Source organism: Anguilla rostrata, chromosome 18 (genome assembly GCF_018555375.3).
Source record: "Anguilla rostrata isolate EN2019 chromosome 18, ASM1855537v3, whole genome shotgun sequence".
Taxonomy (NCBI): domain Eukaryota; kingdom Metazoa; phylum Chordata; class Actinopteri; order Anguilliformes; family Anguillidae; genus Anguilla; species Anguilla rostrata.
In genome coordinates, this window is record NC_057950.1 from 18865275 (window position 1) to 18885894 (window position 20620).

The 20620-nt window shown below is 40.8% G+C and overlaps 2 protein-coding genes across 8 annotated transcripts; both read left to right on the top strand.

Annotated features, from left to right (window-relative positions):
• Positions 1-2196: 2196 nt before the first annotated feature.
• Positions 2197-6304, top strand: nkx1.2la (NK1 transcription factor related 2-like,a). The gene is made up of 2 exons (XM_064316877.1): positions 2197-2900; positions 4400-6304. The coding sequence occupies exons 1-2, from the start codon at positions 2672-2674 to the stop codon at positions 5026-5028; spliced, it is 858 nt and encodes a 285-aa protein (XP_064172947.1). The 5' UTR covers positions 2197-2671; the 3' UTR covers positions 5029-6304.
• Positions 6305-8082: 1778 nt separating this feature from the next.
• LOC135244524 (ornithine aminotransferase, mitochondrial-like) lies at positions 8083-20335 on the top strand. 7 transcript variants are annotated; one of them, XM_064316873.1, is made up of 11 exons: positions 8530-8661; positions 11776-11821; positions 13541-13776; positions 14356-14580; positions 15306-15401; positions 15628-15755; positions 16419-16541; positions 17227-17355; positions 17549-17662; positions 18269-18413; positions 18796-20335. In XM_064316873.1, the coding sequence occupies exons 3-11, from the start codon at positions 13569-13571 to the stop codon at positions 18954-18956; spliced, it is 1329 nt and encodes a 442-aa protein (XP_064172943.1). In that variant the 5' UTR covers positions 8530-8661; positions 11776-11821; positions 13541-13568; the 3' UTR covers positions 18957-20335. The 7 variants fall into 7 exon arrangements, with proteins under 7 accessions (XP_064172945.1, XP_064172942.1, XP_064172943.1 ...); XM_064316870.1 differs by lacking the exon at positions 8530-8661 and adding an exon at positions 9887-10373; XM_064316875.1 differs by lacking the exons at positions 8530-8661; positions 11776-11821 and adding an exon at positions 8083-8267.
• Positions 20336-20620: the final 285 nt, after the last annotated feature.

A 20620-nucleotide genomic window follows, 5' to 3' on the forward strand; every position in this document is an offset into this window, starting at 1 on the left:
GCCACCCTGAGTCATAAAGCATGGAGGAAAAGGAAATGACATGCTCTTAGGCCTATGAAGGAGTTTTTCTGACCATTTCACAGCCTGAAAATTTGATAGAGGCTATTTGGCCTGCATTCACATTCAGTACATTTATACACAATACTTTATATTCAGTATCAAAATGGTGTGAGAGAAATATTTCACCAAAAACAAAGTGATTGTGTATAATATCTATAGGTAAATAGACAAATCTAAAATCTAAACATGAAATCTAAATTATTTAAAACTTCAAAAATAACACGTTCCCCAAATTTTCACACCAGTGAAAAATTGAAACCTGCGTAGCTGGTGAGTTAATGGTAGGAACTAATGTCCTGGCAGACTTAAACCCATCCTACATACAGTGAGATGACACAAGCTTCGGTACACTGCTTTGGTCTTACACAAAGTATTCTAATTATAAGTATTTGAATTGCTATGTTGTTGTTGTTGTTGTTGTTATTATTATTATTATTATTATTATTATTATTATTATTGTTATTAGAAATAATGGTTTTATTAGATGAGTGTGTGACTTTCTTTACTTGTTTTTACACTGAAATGTTCAATTTTCTTTTGCTGCCCATTAATATGCTTTATACAAATGAAAAGTGCAATCATTGAGGTAGAGGTCAAATCCCCTGCCCATAAATGCTCAAAATACCACAAATTCCACTAAATCACTTTTGTGACCTCACACCACCATAGAGATCCCATAGTTCCAAAACAACATCAAATAGCCACAGAAATTAAGAAGTTTATGTAAAAATAATTGCAAAAATTGCAATGGCTCAGCCCCCTGCTATGGCACTTTCTATTGTCTTGGACGGTGTTATCAGTGCGAGACACCCGCTGTGAGTATTGATCCAGAGTTTTTCTCTGCTATCTTGCATCATCAGGATAACCCCAAGCTCAAAGCCACCCTGCACCACAGCACACAGCTACACTCAGCTGAGCTATAATCACCACACGACAGGTGAAGGTAACAGCCTGCCAGATAATACTAACTGACACATTAATGCTACTATAAGGAACTGTCTTTCGACATCAGGCAGGTAAAAAAAAATCAATTTTAAATATAAATTTTAATTTTAATTTAAAAGATTAACAATGATCAAATATTACATAAAAAGTAAAATCTTCAATGTTATTGAGTGTTGAGATAATATTGAGTGTGAAGTCTTCCAAATTCAAGAAGAGATGATAAAAAAAGTTATTTTTGGATAATGTTATATGGACAGATGAGTCAAAAGTCAAACTTTTTGCCGTAAAGCAAATACAGCATTTCACATGAAAAGCATCATACCAACGGTCAGACATGGTGGTAGTGTGATGATGTGGGGATGCTTTGTTGTCTCGGGACCAGGACAATTTGCTATTATTGAAGGAACCATGAATTATGATCTGTACCAAAAAATTCTTAAGGAGAATGTCTGGTCATTTGTACGTGAGCTGAAGCTGAAGTGTAATTGGTTTATGCAGCAAGACAATGATCCAAAACACAGAAGCAAGCTCACATCTGAATGGCTGAAAAGAAACAAATTTAATGTTTTGGAGTGGCCTAGTCAAAGTCCTGGCTTGAACCTAATATAGATGCAGTGGCAGTGCCTTAAATGAGCAGTTCATGCTCGAAAACCAAGAAATTTATCTGAATTAAAGCAGTTATGCAAAGAAGAGTGGACTAAACATCTTCCACAACAATGTGAAAGACTGATATTGAATTATAAGGAGCATTTGGTTGCAGTTATTGCTGCTAAACATGGTGTGACCAGTCATTAAGTTAACATGGGCCATGTGGGTGTTTGATAACTTTGTCACAAAACAAATGAAACACTAATTTTTTAAAAGTGGTTTGTGTTTAGCCAGGTTCCCTTTATCTAATATTACATTTTGTCTGAAGATCTGAAACCATTCAGTGTGATAATTATGCAATAATAGAGGAAATCAGGAACGGGGAAATACTTTTTCGCAGCACTGTACATGGAGCTGAACAAATCCATCTTTTTTTACCTTCCAAAGAACAGATCATTTTGAGATGCACTGACATATGTACAATGGGACAGCTTTTCTAGCCATACATTCCACTCCTTGTTTAATATGTGTTCGCTTAATGGCATTTCACAATAATGAGGAAAAAATGAGATTTACATAAACTGAGGATTACAATAATACCTGTCTATTTTAATGATGTTGTTATATATATGCTGACAGTTGTTTTGGAAATATGTATATAATTTGTAAAGCTCTGTTTCGTGAGTTAAAACTGACTTCCTCGTATTTACTGAGGGCATATTAACAATTCTGAACAAAATTGAAGAATAAAGTGGCAAATGTCTCGTAACATCCATGCATGAACTCAAGATTAATCCCGCCTATCGTTGATGTTTTTATTTGTCACGTGGGCACGAAAGACCGCGTCTTCAAATCGACCAGAGAAAAAGAGCAATGTCACAATCTGACTCCTCATTCACGGAGTACTGCTCCACCACTCCAGCAGAATACGACAAAAAGACGCTCACGCAGCTGCATTAGCAAAACACCTTTATTCTAATGGGTCGAAAATAGTTTTGATAGGGAGAACGGCGCGTTATATGAACTAACACTCAAGTACGTGTACCTTTTACTCTATCATAGCTACATAGTTTGCACTATGTTGGAGTACCAGGACACTGGAGTGAAAATGATATCTAATCACAGGATTTCATTCTCAATAATTGACATTTTGGACCCAAAGAAGTTCAACAGCAAGAAGACAACTTCATTCTCAGCAGAAAAACAAAGATTACCTTCGGCAGATGACGGGGTGGGAAGTTTGTCAGGAGGCGTATCTTGTAAGCACGGTCCTGATGGTGCCCCAGCCCTTGGAGACAAGGATTCCGGTAAGACAAAAATTATTAAACCAAATTTCTTAAGGAATGAAAACAGAAAAGATGTGGAAAAAGCATTCACATTAGAAATAAAAAAGGATTTAGCAGTTAAGCTTCATAATTTGTGTTCCTATTATTATTTTTGTTGTTGTTCTTGTTATTATTGCGAGTAGTATTGAGTGCTATTACTGTTTACCTTTGAGGTAAAAATGTTGAGAAGGGTTGTTCACAAATATGACGTTAAACCCGTTCATTATTATAATTTTCTATTTATTAATTATTAATTTACGAGGCATCTCAAGACGTGAATACACAGCCCAAAAAGACTTTGCGAATAGTTTGGTTGTCATAGATGTGTAATCACGCGCGCGGAGCCAACATTTTCTCCCATTTCTCAAATCTCGCGTGCGGTTGTTTATTGTACCTCGGTTTAGAGAATGATTGGCAATGGGACAGTCAAGCCGGATAATTGTTTAAATCGTCCCGTCGGGGATACTTCTCCTAACTTTGATCGATAACCCATTACTGTTCCCTGCATATCTCCCTCCAGCAGATGGCAGGTACAAACGTCAAACCCCATCCATGTCTGATCCTAAATATTGTTCGATTAAAACGTACCTTTAAATAGATGACATTTATCGATCCACCAACAAATATGAAACTCCATTAGCGCGTTATGCCTGGATGGTGGACTTGGGTTTAGTCTGGTTGGCTTTCTGCAACATGACATTTAAAGCGACTTGTGGTTTATAAATTATTTTGGGATTATAGCCCCTCACCCCTTTCTCCCACCTCGCTCCATTTTACCTAAACTGCCCTGATCCATATCGACCTGTAATTACTTTACAGTTAGTGCTCAAAGCACTATTTCAAATCCTTCTCTCAGTAATAAACGAGTTTTCTATTCCCCACAGACGCACGATGATAGGCCTAAAACAATTTTTAATGGTCGTATTGTGTAGAATAAACTGAATTAATTCATATGCGGTCTGGATTTAAGTTTTAAGTCTGGAATAGTCAAACATGAGAGACTGCTTTATGCTTCTTTGATGTATGCAAAATAAAAAGGACGGCCAGCAAGGCGTATATGTGTATGAATTGGATCAATGTTGATTTGTTTACCTTTTTCTTGAAATTATGTGTAAAGGCCTGTACATGCGTAGCCGCTGGCGCTCCTCTACTTAGCCTATAGCGCTGTCCTTTCAGAACCGCTTATGTCGTTCATTTAAGAACTTTTATACACGGATTAAAAAAATTAATATTTGCGCATAAGCATAGCCAATTGTAGGCCTCTTTGTAAAAGGGGCAAATTGCATTTTACAAGACTGACAATGCAAGATACCAATATATGAAATTGTCCTAATGTGTAATAACCTACCACATGGAGGTTTTTTTTGTTTGTTTTTATGCTGAATAAAATTGTTACTGCACCAGGGGAACGGTAAAACAGTTAAAGAATTTGCATTCTTGATGAACACATGTGCCTCTAATAACAAGATTTTTGTCCGTAGGTGGAGAAACAGCGAATGGTCATATTAGTTCTGTAGACCACATGGAGCGTCCTGACAATTATGTGGTGCTATCGGACTTGGATAAAACAGAATCGGACAGTTCTCTCGAAGGAATACAGAACGGACAAAACGAGACCAGCGGTGATTCTGATACCCCGGGAAATGACGAGCTCTCGCGACAAAAGAAGCGTCGCTCCGATCACGGGTGCACGAAACCTCGGCGTGCAAGGACTGCCTTCACCTATGAACAACTAGTAGCACTAGAAAACAAATTCCACACTACAAGGTATTTGTCGGTATGCGAGAGACTCAACCTCGCCCTTTCTCTCGGCCTCACGGAAACCCAGGTAAAAATTTGGTTTCAAAATAGAAGAACTAAATGGAAAAAGCAAAACCCGGGAGCCGACAGCACATTACAGATCGGACCAAACCCTCTGCTTAGAGGCAGTACCAGCCCGGGGCCCGATGGCCCAAGTGCATTAAATTACCAGACTTTTCCCACGTTCTCTTCTGGAAATATGGTATTTCACACGACTGATGCTGTTCCGCTACCATCCACTGGGGGGCTCCTGAATCCATTCCTCCATAATGGTTATCTTCAGACAGCGTTCTACACACAACATTTATGAGATCGTTTATGGTCACATTGTTTTACTTGTAAATGTATAGGTTGTTGAGAATGTTTTAAAGCACAGATAATTGTGTAATTTTCTTTTTTATATGTAAGACAAGAATGTGGTTGGATAGAATCATTTGAGATGCATTTACATTTCTTAACATGCTCCAGTCACTTATTGAATGTCAGTGCTTTGACCCCACAATCACTGACGAGGGCAAATGAAACAAACATCAGACACGTAACAGAGAGACAAATAAGCACAACCAAGATCAGGGCAAAAAAATGATATGGCAAGATTCCAAACTGTATCTATGTCTCTTTTAAGAAACTCAGAGTTTTCCTGGTCAGTAGGCCTATAGTATCCAAATACTTAAATAAATGATCATCTGGCATAAGTGCATCCATATATGATTAGAATTTATAGAGGCAGAAAAATGTATGGTAATGCCTATATAATGCCTATACCACTGTGTGGTATTCTGTGTTGCTGTTAAACCTACTTCACATCACTTTCACTGAAATTCCTATTTTAAAAGTACAAACAGATATACCACTAATTAAAAGTCATAAATGATTCAGTTGTCTCTGGTTAATAAAGCTTGTGATATTTGAGGCATGGGTCTTACAATCTGCAGACCCAGCTTTGAAAAAGATTAATCCTGAAATCGTTGTTTGCATTGTATGTTAGAGTTGAGTTTCATGATTGTGTGTTTAACTGTGATCTGGACCAACTTATGAAGACAAAGCTTCCCAGATAGTAGATGGTTCCAGGCCAAACATAGTTTAGTTTATCAGGGTCTGTAATGGCAACGGCAAGTGTACTGTGGGCCAAAAGTCGCCCAAATGCATATCACACCAGAGACATGGTCCCATCAAGGTCGAGTTGCTCCTGTGTTCTGGCAGCCAGATTCGGACGGGTTCATGTGCGTCATTCCGTGGTGGTATGTGGGCCAAATGAAGTGCTAAGGGTGGACCAGCACTCAGTTGCTATGTGGGTTGTCAGCATAACCTTTGCACCTGTAAAATCATCATCTTAAGATTGATCTAGTAAACTCAGCAACCCAGGCAGAGTTGGCCTTTTTCTTCTTGTGTCAGTGTAAATACAGACCAGATCAAACAAGTGTGGCAATTCTCTCCCGTAAAATGAGATATTCTGGATTTAACAGCCAGGTGACTTGTCAAAACGTATTCAAACCACACAAAATCTGTACCTTTCAAATGCCAAATGTTTCGAATGTTGCACAAAATTGTCAAATAATAAAGTTAATGTACATTTACATTTCAAACATTCTTGCATTTATATGATTTGTCAAAATATGGACTAACGCCTGGTTTGTGTTTGGGACCTCTGATCACAAAGCACAAAAACACGGAAAGCAGCAACAGTTTGACACACGTTTTAGGGAATACATAGTCTGCAAGCATTTTTTCAGTCGGCAGCTAACAAAATGTTTCTAAAACAAGAAAATTAATTTAGATGAAATGTTGTGCATTAGTAGCCTACATTATTATGTTGGCGTTTACTGAATCTCGCCGTTGAATAATCGCCGTTGAAAAATGTCTGAAATTTAACATCATTCTTCTTTCAAGAGAGACAGTCCTGACACACACTGATCCTGGATAATTACGAAACGTTACATCAAACTGTGGAAGTAGGTCAGCAAGTGGAAGAGCAGATTCAACTTCTAGAGCTATTCAAAGACACTCGCGCCATTTTTGGGTTTCGTGTGGGAAATCTAGGCCTACATGACAGAAAACCTCATAGGGCTTCACGAAACATGCGTACAATCAAATTTAGTTGTTAAATGTGCTTAGGACCATTTCCGCGAACATTTGCATTCATCTTTTTTTTCTTATTTGAATTAGTTTTTTTGTAAGTTCAAAATCTACGTGTTTTTGGAAACATCGTAAATGCATAGCCTACGCAGATGTGTCTATTTAGAATGCTTTTTTATTCATGAAAAGTCATAATTAATCTTTACAGACCTCATGTTAACAACTGTTTACCACTACAATTATGATATTCATATAATATATAAATATTATTAAATACTTTATTGATTTTAACTAGGCTACGTTAACTAACCTATCTGAATAACCTCGGATTTTTCACTAGCTTTTGATTTCAATTTCAGTTAGCCTAAGTTTTATTTAGTTTTAAGAGCAGGTTTCGTCATTTTACTTTAGATGAATTCCTTCTTATTTTTATTTTAGTTTATGACCGTATCTATATATTTTCACTCATGCACTGTCATGGTTCTGTGTTTCCGTCTCTGTCTTTCCTTGTTGGGCCGCCAGATGCCGGCACTTTGTTTTGTGTCCTGCTCGTTCACCTGTTAATTGTATTATTGCTTTCATTTATTTTATTATTGTTTCTGATTGTGTCTCATTGTTCCCACCTGTGTCTTGGTATCCCCTCCTTTTTTGGTTTGATTGTTCTTTGAGTTCACCTGTGTCTTGTTACCCCTGTCTATTTAAGTTCTTTGTCTGCTTGACTCAGGTGCTGGTTCCTTGTGTTTGTTCCTGACTTGTGCTTGCGCCAGACCTGTATGTACCGTCTTGCGTTTCTTTTATGTGTTTGTCTGTTCCACATGCCTGTACCCTGCCTGTGTTCTGTTCTGTGTGTTTTTTTTTTTTTTGTTCAGAATTTTTAGAGTTTGTTGTTTTGCCCTTCGTGGCCTTATCTGTTCCCTGTTTGTCTGCCTTTTTTGTTGTAGTAAAGTTCTTGTTTGTATCTATCCTTTGAGTTTCGTGTGGTTTTTCACTCTGCGCCTGGGTCCAAACCCCCCTGAACCGTGACATGCACTTGTTATTTTTCCTTAACAACCTTGTTGGGAATGCATGTAGCGTATTTCAATTCGTTTATTGATAGAAGGGATTTATGATTGATAATGATCTTTAAAGACTCAGACGCGAAGCGAAACTCAACACTCAGCATGCGTAGCCTGTTTCTGGATAACTTGCCTAATCAAGCCTGGGGAGAGGACCGGTCATTAGAGACTCGCATATATGCGGAGCAGAAATTCTTGCAAAGAGTTAATGGCTGATGTTTGCACACGACCTCGAAGGCGGCGTGCCATTTATAGAATTGCTAGGGTGTTTCCTTATGCAAATCAAAATGAACAAACTCTCATGCGATTTTAAAAAAACTGGCATTCACCATTCATCTTCTGATGCACCTGGGAGATACAGTCGAAGTTCTGTGCATTAATCGGACATTGGTTTCTCGTACTTTTATAAAGAACAGATGTAAGTCTAAAGTTTTGTAAATGAGGCACATTGTTTAAAGTGTGGTTGCCTCTAGTATGGTGAATATGGCAAGATGTGGCAAAAAACTACTTGAGCAGTAGTCCACGGAATGTCGCGTTTTGTTTCGTGATGTGATGGAGAAGAGTTCGTCTTTCAGACATCTTAAACATCGTAATCCGGACCATTGAATTGATCATCCTCGTCCCCCTCCGGGTCAGAAGCTAACGCAAATGACGTAGATTTTCGGACTAGTGTCTCTAGTATAACTCCGCAACGCCCCCGCCCCCCGGTTGAATAGGCTTTCAACTGGGGTGAGGGAAGCGGCAAGCGGCAGGATTACTGGTACTAAAGGAACTGGGGTTGACAGGAAGAGTTCGCAAACAAATTCTACAAGGTAAAGAGGTCAAACTAAATTTACTAAGGATTTCATGGACAGTATTCCGTCAGAATGCGTGCCTCTTTAATCGGGTTAAAGCGTGTTTTGCTATTTCTTGCGGCGCTCACATCCATTCTCCGCTCTCGCTAACTGGCCAGTATTTTTCCACGTTGTCAGCGGTTGAAATGCTGCGTGTGTTCAGGACCAGGGCGACTACCGGTCGCTCGCTAGTTCACCATCACGTCTAAATTACGTGCGTTAAGTGGCTGTGTGACGCTATTATTTATGGTGGATTATAATTTCTGGTTCGAATATTCATGTGTGCTAAAATACGTTTGTGTGCAGCGGGGAGCTAATGGCTGTTCGTTTCCGCAGAATGTGGCGTGCCTTTGTAATGCGGTTTATCTTGCTACTTGCTAGCTAATATAGCACAGCTAGCGATATAGCGTCAACTTCCATACAAATCATGCCTTTATAATTAAGATGTGTCCTGTGTCGCATTAAAATGGTCGTTTACTCGCTAGTGCTGCTAGCTCGCTGCCTTCCTATCGGATGGGTATCGCGTCAGGCCTAGGTTCAATGTCACCTGCTGAATTTGCATTGTTAGTTAACTACCATATCCATAAATTAGCATTCGCTAGCTAGCGTTGTCGTACAATTTTTTTCTTACTGTGAAGAATCCCAGTTTGCATTATGGACAGGTATGACTGCAAGGTGAATCCACCACCCTTTCCTTCACAGGACTGTCGACGCGTTGTCCTAAAACGTATTCTTGCCGTGAAAAGTGCCTGACCCGCAAGCAATGTGTTACCACAGCGGCGCATTTACATCTAGAAATAGGCTAGGAATAAGGCTGGCCCATATGCAGTCACTGCATTTAGATTAAACCTAATAAGATACTGTCCAGTGCATTTTAATTTCTTAACAGCTTTGCATGTGCAGTCTGCTCCATTAACCCAAAAACGCGGCGGATTCCAGTTTTTTTCCATGTACTAACTACGGATTATCCCTCGAATTTTGTGATGGAATGGTGCAGGGATGACTTCCATAATATGATAGGCCTGCTATGAATAACCAGTTTTAGGCTGACGGGAACTTTGACAAGATTGACTCTACAGTGTTTTATAAACTATAGCAAGTTAGCGGTTTTATAGTTAGAGATTTGCCTGAGTCCGCAGTGGGATTTCGAATCCGAGCCACTGGCTCGTCCAAAGATTTCCTACACAAACGCGACTCAGTAACGTATCTTAGTTTAACTAAACTGGACTGCAGGCGTTCTTTGATCATAACGTCTTTCATAAAATTCTGTCAAGTAGCCGAGTAGATGGTGTACCCCGTGGCTCTACAGAGCAATACAGTTCACCATTAAACATGTTCAAAAGGGAATATCACACCAGTACGATTATCAGGGAAATTAAAAAAGAAAAAGAAAATAACTGCTATAAATGGCTCTTGTGTTGAATCTAAAAATGCATTAGAATTTGTTAGACACTTGTGTGTGTGTTGTGGTTTAGCAACACATGCTACTCCGACAGATTACAGTGTTTTGAATCAGAAACGGAAAGGCATTGCAAAGTTAATGTTCTGTATATAGCCTATATGCACTTGCATGTCAGTCCACAAAATAATTTAAAGTTTGGGAATGAAACTGATGAGGCGAGACTGCTTTAGGCCATGAATAGTAATCGGAGATCTGTGACCTGAAATGACCTTTAATCGCAAGCGGACACGTAAGTATATAAGAGAAAAGAGCAGAGTGTATCGCATGTATTGTTTTAGCATTTGTATGTTTTCATATGTACACTAGACGTCACTTGTTTTATCATGCTGCAGCTTGAAATTTTCAAGTCTTTTTGTGTATACTGTAGTTATTTAGTTGCACTGTAAGTAGTGAGTCATGTAAGGGTTTGGCTGAATGCTTAAGTCACGCTGTTCGTTTAAATTTAGCCCTTGGCTGTAATATGGAGGCATATCAGGGGGCGTTCCAGGCTAGCCTATCCTCATTCAGTCCAATTTTAGGTACAGATGAACAGATCAAATATTTAAATATCCTACTGTTTTTACTCAGTTCTCAGTTCTCTTGGTACAAGCCAGACTTCCAAGGTTTTCTTTCAGTGTGTTTTCCTACAGTACCACAAGATCTTCGGCTTCACAAGGGTTGAAAATGGAAATAGGAGTAGGAGTAATAAACAGGAGTACTGTAACATTGGCTAACAGGGTTGACTGGTACCACTGGTGGTCTGATGGTTTCCTGTTGAAGTGCAATAAGTTTAAAATGAATCTATTTGGGTAGGCCTAACTGGTGAGCTTGGACAAGATTTTTTCTGTTTGTGTTTAGCCTGATTAGTCTGTTTGCTTTTGAAGAAATATTGCACAGCTGATGAATTTCACAGACTGATTAAACCAGTCTTTCACAATCTGCCTCTTTGACCCTGTCACCCTGCCAATGAGTTGGCAGTGCCCTGTTAGATAATCTCAGTGGAAATGGCCTGAGGTGAAACACTGCTTTCAAACAATTACTGAAGAGGGTGGTGACACAGATGATCGCATAAGCAGCATGGAAATCATTAGCCTCAATAGGCCAAACTATTCTCCCTTTAAGGGATGCAAAAACAAAAGCAGAAATCCCACAATGAATGGAGAACACCAGATCTTTAAACTTTGCAAAGGGCCTGATCAAACAAACTTCTGGTCTTATTCAGTCGGAGTAATCTTCTAGCATTTTTATTATTCCATCTACTGAACAAGAAGTTCACTGGTTAAATGTTGGCCCCAGTGGATTGGTTATGGGGTAATGCAGTGCCACAAATTTTTGTGTAATTGGCCAGGGTATTAAAGGGCTTTGTAGTTTGATTGGGCTTCACTCTGTCCCTCACCACACTTGCATCGTTCTGCAGCCAGGCACTGCGTTCAGTCGCATTTTTGTTCGTGTAATGATTTGTATAACGATTTGAATATATCTTGACACCCCTGAGCCAATTGGCAGACAACCCCAGAAATGGTGATTTCATTTTAAAATGGCGGGAGTACTGTTCAACTGCTGGCTTTTAGGGCATGTTAGTTTAATGAGAGTGAATGTGTTTGTCTTTTCGGGTACGTAATGGCCGCTTCCATTGTGTTCTGTTTGAATAGGAACCGCATCCCTGTTAGCTACCCTGGTGCACCAGTTGCTGACAAGGTGAAATTTCACACAATGATCATCAATGTCTGTTTTCACACTGACTCTTTGTGGCTTGGTTTTCCAACTCTGCCGGGCTTCCTGCTGAGCAAAATGAAAGACGGCCTAAGAGTGGTGGAATTTTCCACACCTTCAAACTAATGTTAAACTAAATGTGTTTTCGCCCTGTTACATAATGTTGCCGGCATTTAGCAGACGCCCTTGTCCGCAGCGACTCAACTTTTAGCATTTTTACGTAGCACCTGTTTAGACAGCCTGGCACTTATTGCAGCAATTCTGGTTAAGCACCTTGTTCCAGGTAATATGAGGAGCAGAGAAACCCTGGCCTGTTGCCTGATTGGCTGTGGCGGTTATGTAATCGGGGCAGTAACTGTACCCGCCTACACCGCGGTCGAGACAGGGAAACGATCCTGCTGTTTCATCAGCTGTCTGGTTCAGGGAGGGAGTTACTGTGGACTTGTGTGCCATGTTCACAAGTGTAACTCTCAGAAATACAAAAATGCTGTATCGCCAAGAAGGCCCAGAGGCCAATTTATAATTAACAAGTGTGATACGAATCGAACAATCATTTTTATTGTAACATAAATAAGGTATGACTGCAGAGATGACACCCTTACACAGCTATGCCTATAACATTATCTAAAAGGAAATCCAAGGAAAGAGAAAAATAAAAGGATATCTATGGTCAGGGGAGGCATTGTGCATATCACTAAATCATGCAGGAATAAATGGGATACAGTTACTAACTGAAATTGCAAATTGAATGTGGATTTTTAAAATCATATTGTTTTATATTGTTTGGACCAGGTGTGTTGCCCAGTCTGTCAGTATAAAGATGGTTTACTAAGATTTTTTCCTGGCTCAAAATGGGGCTTAGGAGGTGACTTTGCGTGACAGCGACTGCTGCCGGTCTGGCTTTACCTCCACTGTGTACTTGATGCGTTGTCTCCCTGTATATGGCTGCATTGAGAATGTAAAATTCTGTAGTAAAAGCAGTAAAAGGACACGCAACACCCAATCCTTGCAAAACTTCACTGGCTTACTGTTATTTTTAGAATAGATTTTAAAGCTTTTGTTTGGCCGAGCACCTGTGTATATTTTTGAGCTTTTAGTGCCATATTGTTGGCTTTTGGGTGAATTATGTCTTCATTTTGTTATTATCCTCATTTATTTTATTTCAATTATTCTCTTATAACTTTCAATGCTGTCTGTTTCGTTGGTCTAATTTAACCTTCTTGTGTTTTTTTGGTTTATTTAATCCTCTTTTTTCTATCGTTTTGGAAAGTGCTTTGAGCACCATGTTCTGAAAAGTGCTAAAGATTATTATTATTATTATTATTATTATTACTATTATTGTTGTATCGGTCACCTGAGTGGGATGTGCAGTCGTCGGCTCCCTGTCTGCTGTCTCATTCTTTTATGCAATTAAGCGGATTCTACTGTAGTTAATTTAGCATATTTAAGGATGCACATAAACTTGGAAGCAGTCAAAACTTTAACTTGAAATTCTGTATCATTCACAGGCAAATTATAGCCTACCAATAAATGCACAGACCATTTCTAATTGTTTTACGATTGTTTTATTTTTTGAACAATTTCTCCTGTAGGCGGCTTGAAAAAAACACTTAGGCAGCTGTCTAAGACATTTCAATGCTGGAAAAACCCTGCTACTGTGCTAAGCGATGCTATAATGGCTTCCTGTCTGTCTCCGTGTGGCAGTGGAAGTGAACCTGACACAGCGAGAGGGATGCTGTCCAAGCTGAGCCGCGCGCTGCGCCAGGTGGAGCCGGCGCTCTTCCGGAGCGTTCACACGGGGAGCCGCCCCGCCTCCAGTACTGCCGCCCACCTCAAACGCGTGGAGCGCCCCCTGTCTGCAGAGGATGTGTATGCTCGTGAGGAAAAATATGGAGCGCACAATTACCACCCCCTCCCTGTGGCTCTGGAGAGAGGAGAAGGTGAGGCACACCTCCCTCTACCCTTCTCACAGCGAACTGCTAATGCTAAGCCGCTGTACCTCCCTGTACCCTTCTCACAGCTAACTGCTAATGCTAAGCAGACATACTTCACTGTATCATTCTCACAGCTAACTGCTAATGCTAAGCAGCCATTCTTCACTGTATCATTCTCACAGCTAACTGCTAATGCTAAGCAGCCATACTTCACTGTACTCTTCTCAAAGCTAACTGCTGAAGCTAAGCTTCTATATGACCCTGTACCCTTCTCACAGCTAACTGCTGAAGCTAAGCAGCTTTATCACAGTGTGAAAAGCAGCAGTTGGTGAGGTCACATGCATCCCTGGGTGTGAGCGTGGCTGATTGGGCATTCCCGAGACCAGTAGGGGGCACTCTCCGTCTGAACCAAATAAAATAAAATTCCCTGTACAGTGATGGGGATACTGTGCAGGAGAAGATGCTGTCCTCTTGACTTGACGTGAAACTGAGGTCCTGACTCACTTTGGTCATTAAAGATCCCGTGGCAATTTTTAAAAGAGTGCGTAGCGTGTTCACACCGTGCCCCTTGTCTCCCGGCCGCAGGGATCCACGTGTGGGACGTGGAAGGCCGGCGGTACTGCGACTTCCTGAGCGCCTACAGCGCGGTGAACCAGGGCCACTGCCACCCCAAGATCATCGCCGCGCTCAATGCCCAGGCCTCCCGCCTCACGCTCACGTCCCGGGCCTTCTACAACGACGTTCTGGGGGAGTACGAGGAGTTCATCACCTCCTTGTTCGGCTACCACAAGGTCCTGCCCATGAACACAGGTACCTTACGGGCGTAACAACTTCACATTCCGTCCATTTTACAGTGTCTAAACTGAGGTGCAAATGCTGGCATCACAACCAGTTTATTGACTGTTAAGGCTTATTTGTTTTTTTTTCTGTGGACAGTCTGCATCACAACTGTGTAAAAATTTGAGATTAAATTATTTTGTGTTTGCATTTGTAAGCACATTTGAAATGCATAATTTTCAAACACAGAGTAGTTTGATTAAGGAATGTATTTGAGAATTCATGTGTGACTGCACTGTTTTGGGTAATCACAAAACGCATTAATGTTGGATGTATTACGTTTACTCAAAACATCATCCCACATTTGCAGTCATTTGGCTCATTGCAAAGTTATGTTACATTTCGAAACGTGTGCAGTGATTACAACAGTGGGGTGTGACTAAATATTCACAGTACTTTATTTGAAGTCTACTTCGAAACAGTCTGGAAGTCTTTGAAATGTTTCAAATGTGAAATGTGTCTAAAAATGTCATTTCATGGACAAATAAGCAACTTCATGTGTATTATAGATCCAGGTCTGACATTGTGTACCTTTAATAATACAGGTTATATGTGACTGAGGTATTCTGAATTATGAGTGCAGTCAGAATGTATGTTAAGCCTTAGATTCACATTTTGAGGCATACATTGTGGTGCAGGACGGGCAGACTGTTTTTCTGAGATAACGGTGGAGATTAATTTCCTTTTTGTGTGTGCAGGTGTTGAAGCGGGCGAAACTGCCTGCAAACTGGCTCGGAAATGGGCGTATTCTGTGAAGGGCATACCAAAGTACAAAGCAAAGATAATCTTTGCAGGTAAATCTGAGCTCAAACTGCAGTGAAGTGAAAGTCTGTTTTCACATTTTCACACTGTTTTCACATTGTTTTCGCCTTGCCCTTAAGCCACACATTTTCTTTTGACACTCTCGCCACGTTGGACCCATCAAGCTTGTGATTAGTTTGCTTCATATTGATTCTGAACTTTAGGCATGTTGGTAAGCCTTTACTCGGCAAACTGCGTTTCTCCTGGTGTTGTGAACAGAGGGAAACTTTTGGGGGCGCACCATGGCGGCCATCTCCAGCTCCACGGACCCCAGCAGCTACGATGGCTTCGGCCCCTTCATGCCTGGCTTTGAGCTCGTTCCTTACAACGACCTTCCAGCTCTGGAGGTAGGCCGCAGTACACAGTACCACAGGATCTACAGCCTGTCCAACACTTATATCCACTAATATCATCACACTTTCAGTCTGTTCCTTTGGTATGAAAGGAAATTAGCAAGAACAGGCTAGATACAGCGCTAGATACTATGTCATTTGTAGGTAAACTTAGCATTGGGTACGCTTTAGTGGGAGGAAAATGGCCAGAATTGTTAGGCTAAATGGCCTGTTCTTGTCATTATTATGTTATGTGAAGTTTATGTTTATGGTTATGTTATACTATGTAATGTTATGTTATGTTTTGTTATGTTCTCTTATGTTACGTATGTATGGAGTTATGTTAGCCTGTGTTACTCATTACACTGCTGAGAATCCCAGGGGGCTGAGTGATGGACATGGTTCCTTGTCTGTAGTTTTGTTGTTTACTTGGCCGAAACACAGAACAACAATGGATAAAACTGAGCCAAAGTAAATTGGATGGATGTGAATGTTTTCTCATTTAAACCTATGCTGCCCTGCAGGAGTAAATGGTTTCCTTGTTTATATGGGTATACGTTAAGCAGTGGCTAACTGTGTAAGGGTCAGTTTCAGGCTTGTTTTTGTCATGGCACGTGCACGTAAGCGTATGGGGGTGTGGTCAGGAACGGTTGGCGACGGTCTGCTTGCGTTTCTCAGAGGGCCCTGCAGGACCAGAACGTGGCGGCGTTCATGGTGGAGCCCATCCAGGGAGAGGCAGGCGTGCTGGTGCCAGATCCCGGGTACCTGACCAAAGTGAGAGAGCTGTGCAGTCAGCACAACGTAAGTATTTACCCCAAGGCTCTCTTTCTCGCTGGCTTGCAGTGTTTGAACCGGTTTTAAAGTTTTTGTGTGAAGTGTTAGATATGTGTGAGGTCCATGTCCCCCAGTTTTTACACTCCCCCGCTCTCCTGAAAGTTTTCCTTAAGAATAATTCCTATATGCCTTATATTTTCTTGCAAGAATGTTAGATTTGACAGTTGCAACTTTCATTATAGCCATGATTGGTTGAAATATGAATATGTATTAATTGGTTAGAAATAGCCTTAAAGTCATTTCATTGATTATAATTGATTGTATCAAGAGGTAAGGGACCATTTTAAGCTTTTCAAGAAACTAGAAAGCTTTTAGGATGTACAGCTCAATAGGAACTTGGTGTTCACCCTTGCCACCTAGTGGCAGTGTGAAGTACTGACACTGCCATCTCTGCAGACATTGCTAGCGGTGCTGTTTAGCCCTACAAAGTCACTTATTCTCTCATATGATTATGTTTTCGTTGGTAACATTTTCACTGAAATGTATGAGGGATTTGTTCTGGCCTCCCAAGGGGTTAGAGTATTTCTAAAAACATATTTGACCCTGATTACACTTGTAGATCCCATAACTCTTGTGGGGTCCCCCTCAGGCTTAAGTGAGTTGCTAAGCACGAATGGCGGGTGACGTCTTCCCTGCTCTTCCCGCCGCGCAGGTTCTGCTCATCGCTGACGAGGTGCAGACGGGTCTCGCGCGGACGGGCCGCCGGCTGGCTGTGGACCACGAGGCGGTGCGTCCGGACCTGGTGCTGCTGGGGAAGGCGCTTTCCGGAGGAGTCTATCCTGTGAGTATCCGAGAGGCCCATTCACAGGCCAGACACACAAGGGCATTGCTGGTGCAGAAAATATCCCTGAATTATATTTGTTAGTTGCTTCAGGTGGTAATATTCTACAGAGTAATGTTTATTCCATTTTCTATGTGCTGACACAATGCCTGTGATGTCACCTTTGACACCTGTGATGTCACTTTTATGACAGGTGTCTGCAGTGCTGTGCGATGATGAGGTCATGCTGACCATCAAGCCTGGGGAGCACGGCTCCACGTACGGAGGGAACCCGCTGGCCTGCCGCGTGGCTATCGCTGCCCTGGAGGTCTGTCTGTCTGCCTGCCTGCCTGTCTCTGTGTGTGTGTCTGCCTGTCTGTCTGTCTCACTCACTCACTCAATGTCCGTCACTATCAGGTAAATTACAGCCCATTTCAGTATTCGAAAAATTAATAGCAATGGATTAGAAATAGAAAACAATATGCATAGTACTTTGTGGGTATTTATTTTATTCATGAATTGAATTTAGATTAATTTCCTGAAATGAAACTGAATTTGCCTAAGCCCTGGATTTTCTGTTCATGAACTTGTCAATCAGCATATACTCCAAAGTCTGAAGCAGTCGAAGTCAAACAATCAGTTGCCCTGAGCGCCAAATGCTCAGCCAGTCAGGCTCCTAGAATTCTGTAGAGCTCAGTGCATTGGGGTACTTCAAAGTGGCTAAAATGAAATGCAGAAGTGAAAGTACCCAAAAAGACAGACTTTGCTCTGAAAGCACATCTCCCACTTCAGACCTTAACAAGTGAGATTTACCCACAAAGGTTGACTCTTTTCAGGGGTCTTTTCCCCTCTCGTTTCCTGAGTTTATAAAGCCTGCATTCTTAGTTTTGGGGCTCCTCAGCAGATCAGTGCTGACCCCCCTCTCTGTGTGCAGGTTCTAGAGGAGGAGAAGTTAGCGGAGAACGCTGAAAAGATGGGCCAGATTCTGAGGTCCGAGCTTAGCAAGCTGCCCAGTGACATCGTCACCAAGGTCCGGGGGAAAGGCCTGCTCAACGCCATCGTCATCAAGGAGACTAAAGGTAGGGGCTAGAACAACTTTTATGTTATCCTGTCTGTGTCTGAGCTAAACTTTTGCACAAAAATAGTCTATTTGTTTCTTAGGTGGAACATGGCGTGAAATCTTCAGTTCATTACCTCTTAGTCTTTCAAAGGAAATGATTAAGGACCTTTTTTCAGGTTCTATAGACTTTGCTTTTTGTTGCTAAAATGTTGAGTTAATAGTTTGGAATTTGGTGTGACTTTTGAGGAAAGCTGTCAGCCAGCTGTCAGTCGTCTTCTGGATGAAACCGAGGACTCGACCCTCACACAGTTATTCAGGATCAGTTTGTTTGTGCTGACTTTGGCCATCAGACCATGTCTCTGTGGGCTTCCTGGGTGATCCTTTATGGTCTCTACTTTCAGACTACGACGCCTGGAAGGTGTGCTTGCGCCTTAGAGACAATGGCCTACTGGCCAAGCCCACTCACGGCGACATCATCAGATTCGCCCCGCCCCTCGTTATTAACGAGGACGAGGTCAGAGAGTGCATTGACATCATCAAGAAGACCATTCTGTCATTCTGATTCATCTGACTTGGACCACATTACATCTTTTATTGGCTACCAACCTTCAGACTGATTCTGCTATGAGCTGTCTACAGGAATGTATCCCACAAGTGAAGTGAAGCAACTTTCAACATATGAATGACTCGATAATTATTTTAAATTAACCATTCAGAGAATTTTGGAGGAAATGTATATTTTAGGAAATACTTGATTTTAAAGCTTACACTGTCATAGACTTTCTCAGTACTCTCTTTTGTGATGGCAGATGCATTCTGTTAGTGCTAGGAAGAGGCAGAAGTAATGTAGCTTACAGGTCATTTCGGTTTATCAGTTAATGTTGTACAAAAATGGCTGAAAAATCTGGCCCATATTTACCATACAATCTGAACAATTAATGCAGTAACAATCACAAGATATCACATGATCACAAACATTTATGGTCAACCAAAAGCTTTCTAAAAGAAAACAAATATTAATGCACATTTCATGAAAGTGGAAAGAAAAGATGATTATTGTATTATTGTATATATTTTTAAAAAATAATCTCGTTGGTTGTTTTTATCATTATGAAGGGAGATATTAAAATTGATACCAACGATGTCACTACTGAAGAATATGGTTTGAAACCGGCGGCTCTTAGAGTGGGCACAGCAGACTTTTATGGGCCGCAGAGTCGTATTGCCTTTTAGTCTAAATTCAGTGTTCCTCTCACTGAGTTTAGAACCTGCTCAGGGAACCATCACTAAGGGTTCGGTCTTTGGAAATGGAGACGCAGTGGAGCTGGGAAAGTGAAATCTGATAAATCGAGAGAGGGCAGCTGTGGGAATCACAAGTACTGAACTTGATGTTTGCGCTTTTCCGCTGTACAATACTGAATATTTTGCTCTTCCGACAGATGAAATGACAGGGTGTCTGTCTTATTTAGGCCTGCAGTATTTACAGTGGCGCAGTGGAGAATCCTTGCATCCCAAATCTGCACTTCAAATTCTAAACCAAATGATCCAAATATTTATCACTGTTTGTTGTTTTTACCAGAAACTTCGTTGTGTCGTTTGCATTCTGTTCAAATGGCAATAGCATACTGGTCAAAAGAAGTATTGGGGAGATTGTTACAAACCTGTCTGTTTAATAAATTTTGAGAGAATCTACTCTTGTTTCTGTGTATGTTTAAAAGATCTGTTGTTAATGACTTATGGCTATGCCCAGGTGATGTGGTATAATTACCAAAAGTTTTTAATGACAACTTGGAGTTAAAGTAAGAAATCAGTTTCTTCAGTTAAACTAATGTAAATGTTTTATTACATTAGATTGAATAAGATTTTAAGACGTGATGCTTTCTGTAGTCTCTCAGTCATTGTACACTGACACTGAAGTTATTAAACAAAAAAATGGCAAAACTGGAGAAGTGAGGTTATTTATTTTTTTGTTTGTGTGTACTGTGTTTGGTGCCCCCTAAACCCCCCCCCCCCCCCACACAGCTTCTGACGAACAAAAGTAAAGTGTTAATGCTGTTCTCTCTTCTGAATCTCACACTGCAGTGAACAGAAACCACAACCAAAGGACACTAAATATAATAAACCAACGGTAGATACATATTTTTAAAATATGGTCATTTCATGGCTTATTTGAACAAAGATGCAGTTTGATTAAAAAGGCATATGTCTGAATACAAAAGCCTGTAG

Excerpts from the sequence above, each read along its gene's own strand:
- nkx1.2la (XM_064316877.1), top strand. The coding sequence starts at position 2,672 with ATGTTGGAGTACCAGGACACTGGAGTGAAAATGATATCTAATCACAGG. Across the intron at positions 2,901-4,399 it reads CCTTGGAGACAAGGATTCCG|GTGGAGAAACAGCGAATGGT; the intron begins GTAAGACAAAAA and ends TTTTGTCCGTAG.
- LOC135244524 (XM_064316870.1), top strand. The coding sequence starts at position 10,349 with ATGACCTTTAATCGCAAGCGGACAC. Across the intron at positions 10,374-11,775 it reads CTTTAATCGCAAGCGGACAC|GAACCGCATCCCTGTTAGCT; the intron begins GTAAGTATATAA and ends CTGTTTGAATAG. Across the intron at positions 14,581-15,305 it reads GGTCCTGCCCATGAACACAG|GTGTTGAAGCGGGCGAAACT; the intron begins GTACCTTACGGG and ends TTGTGTGTGCAG.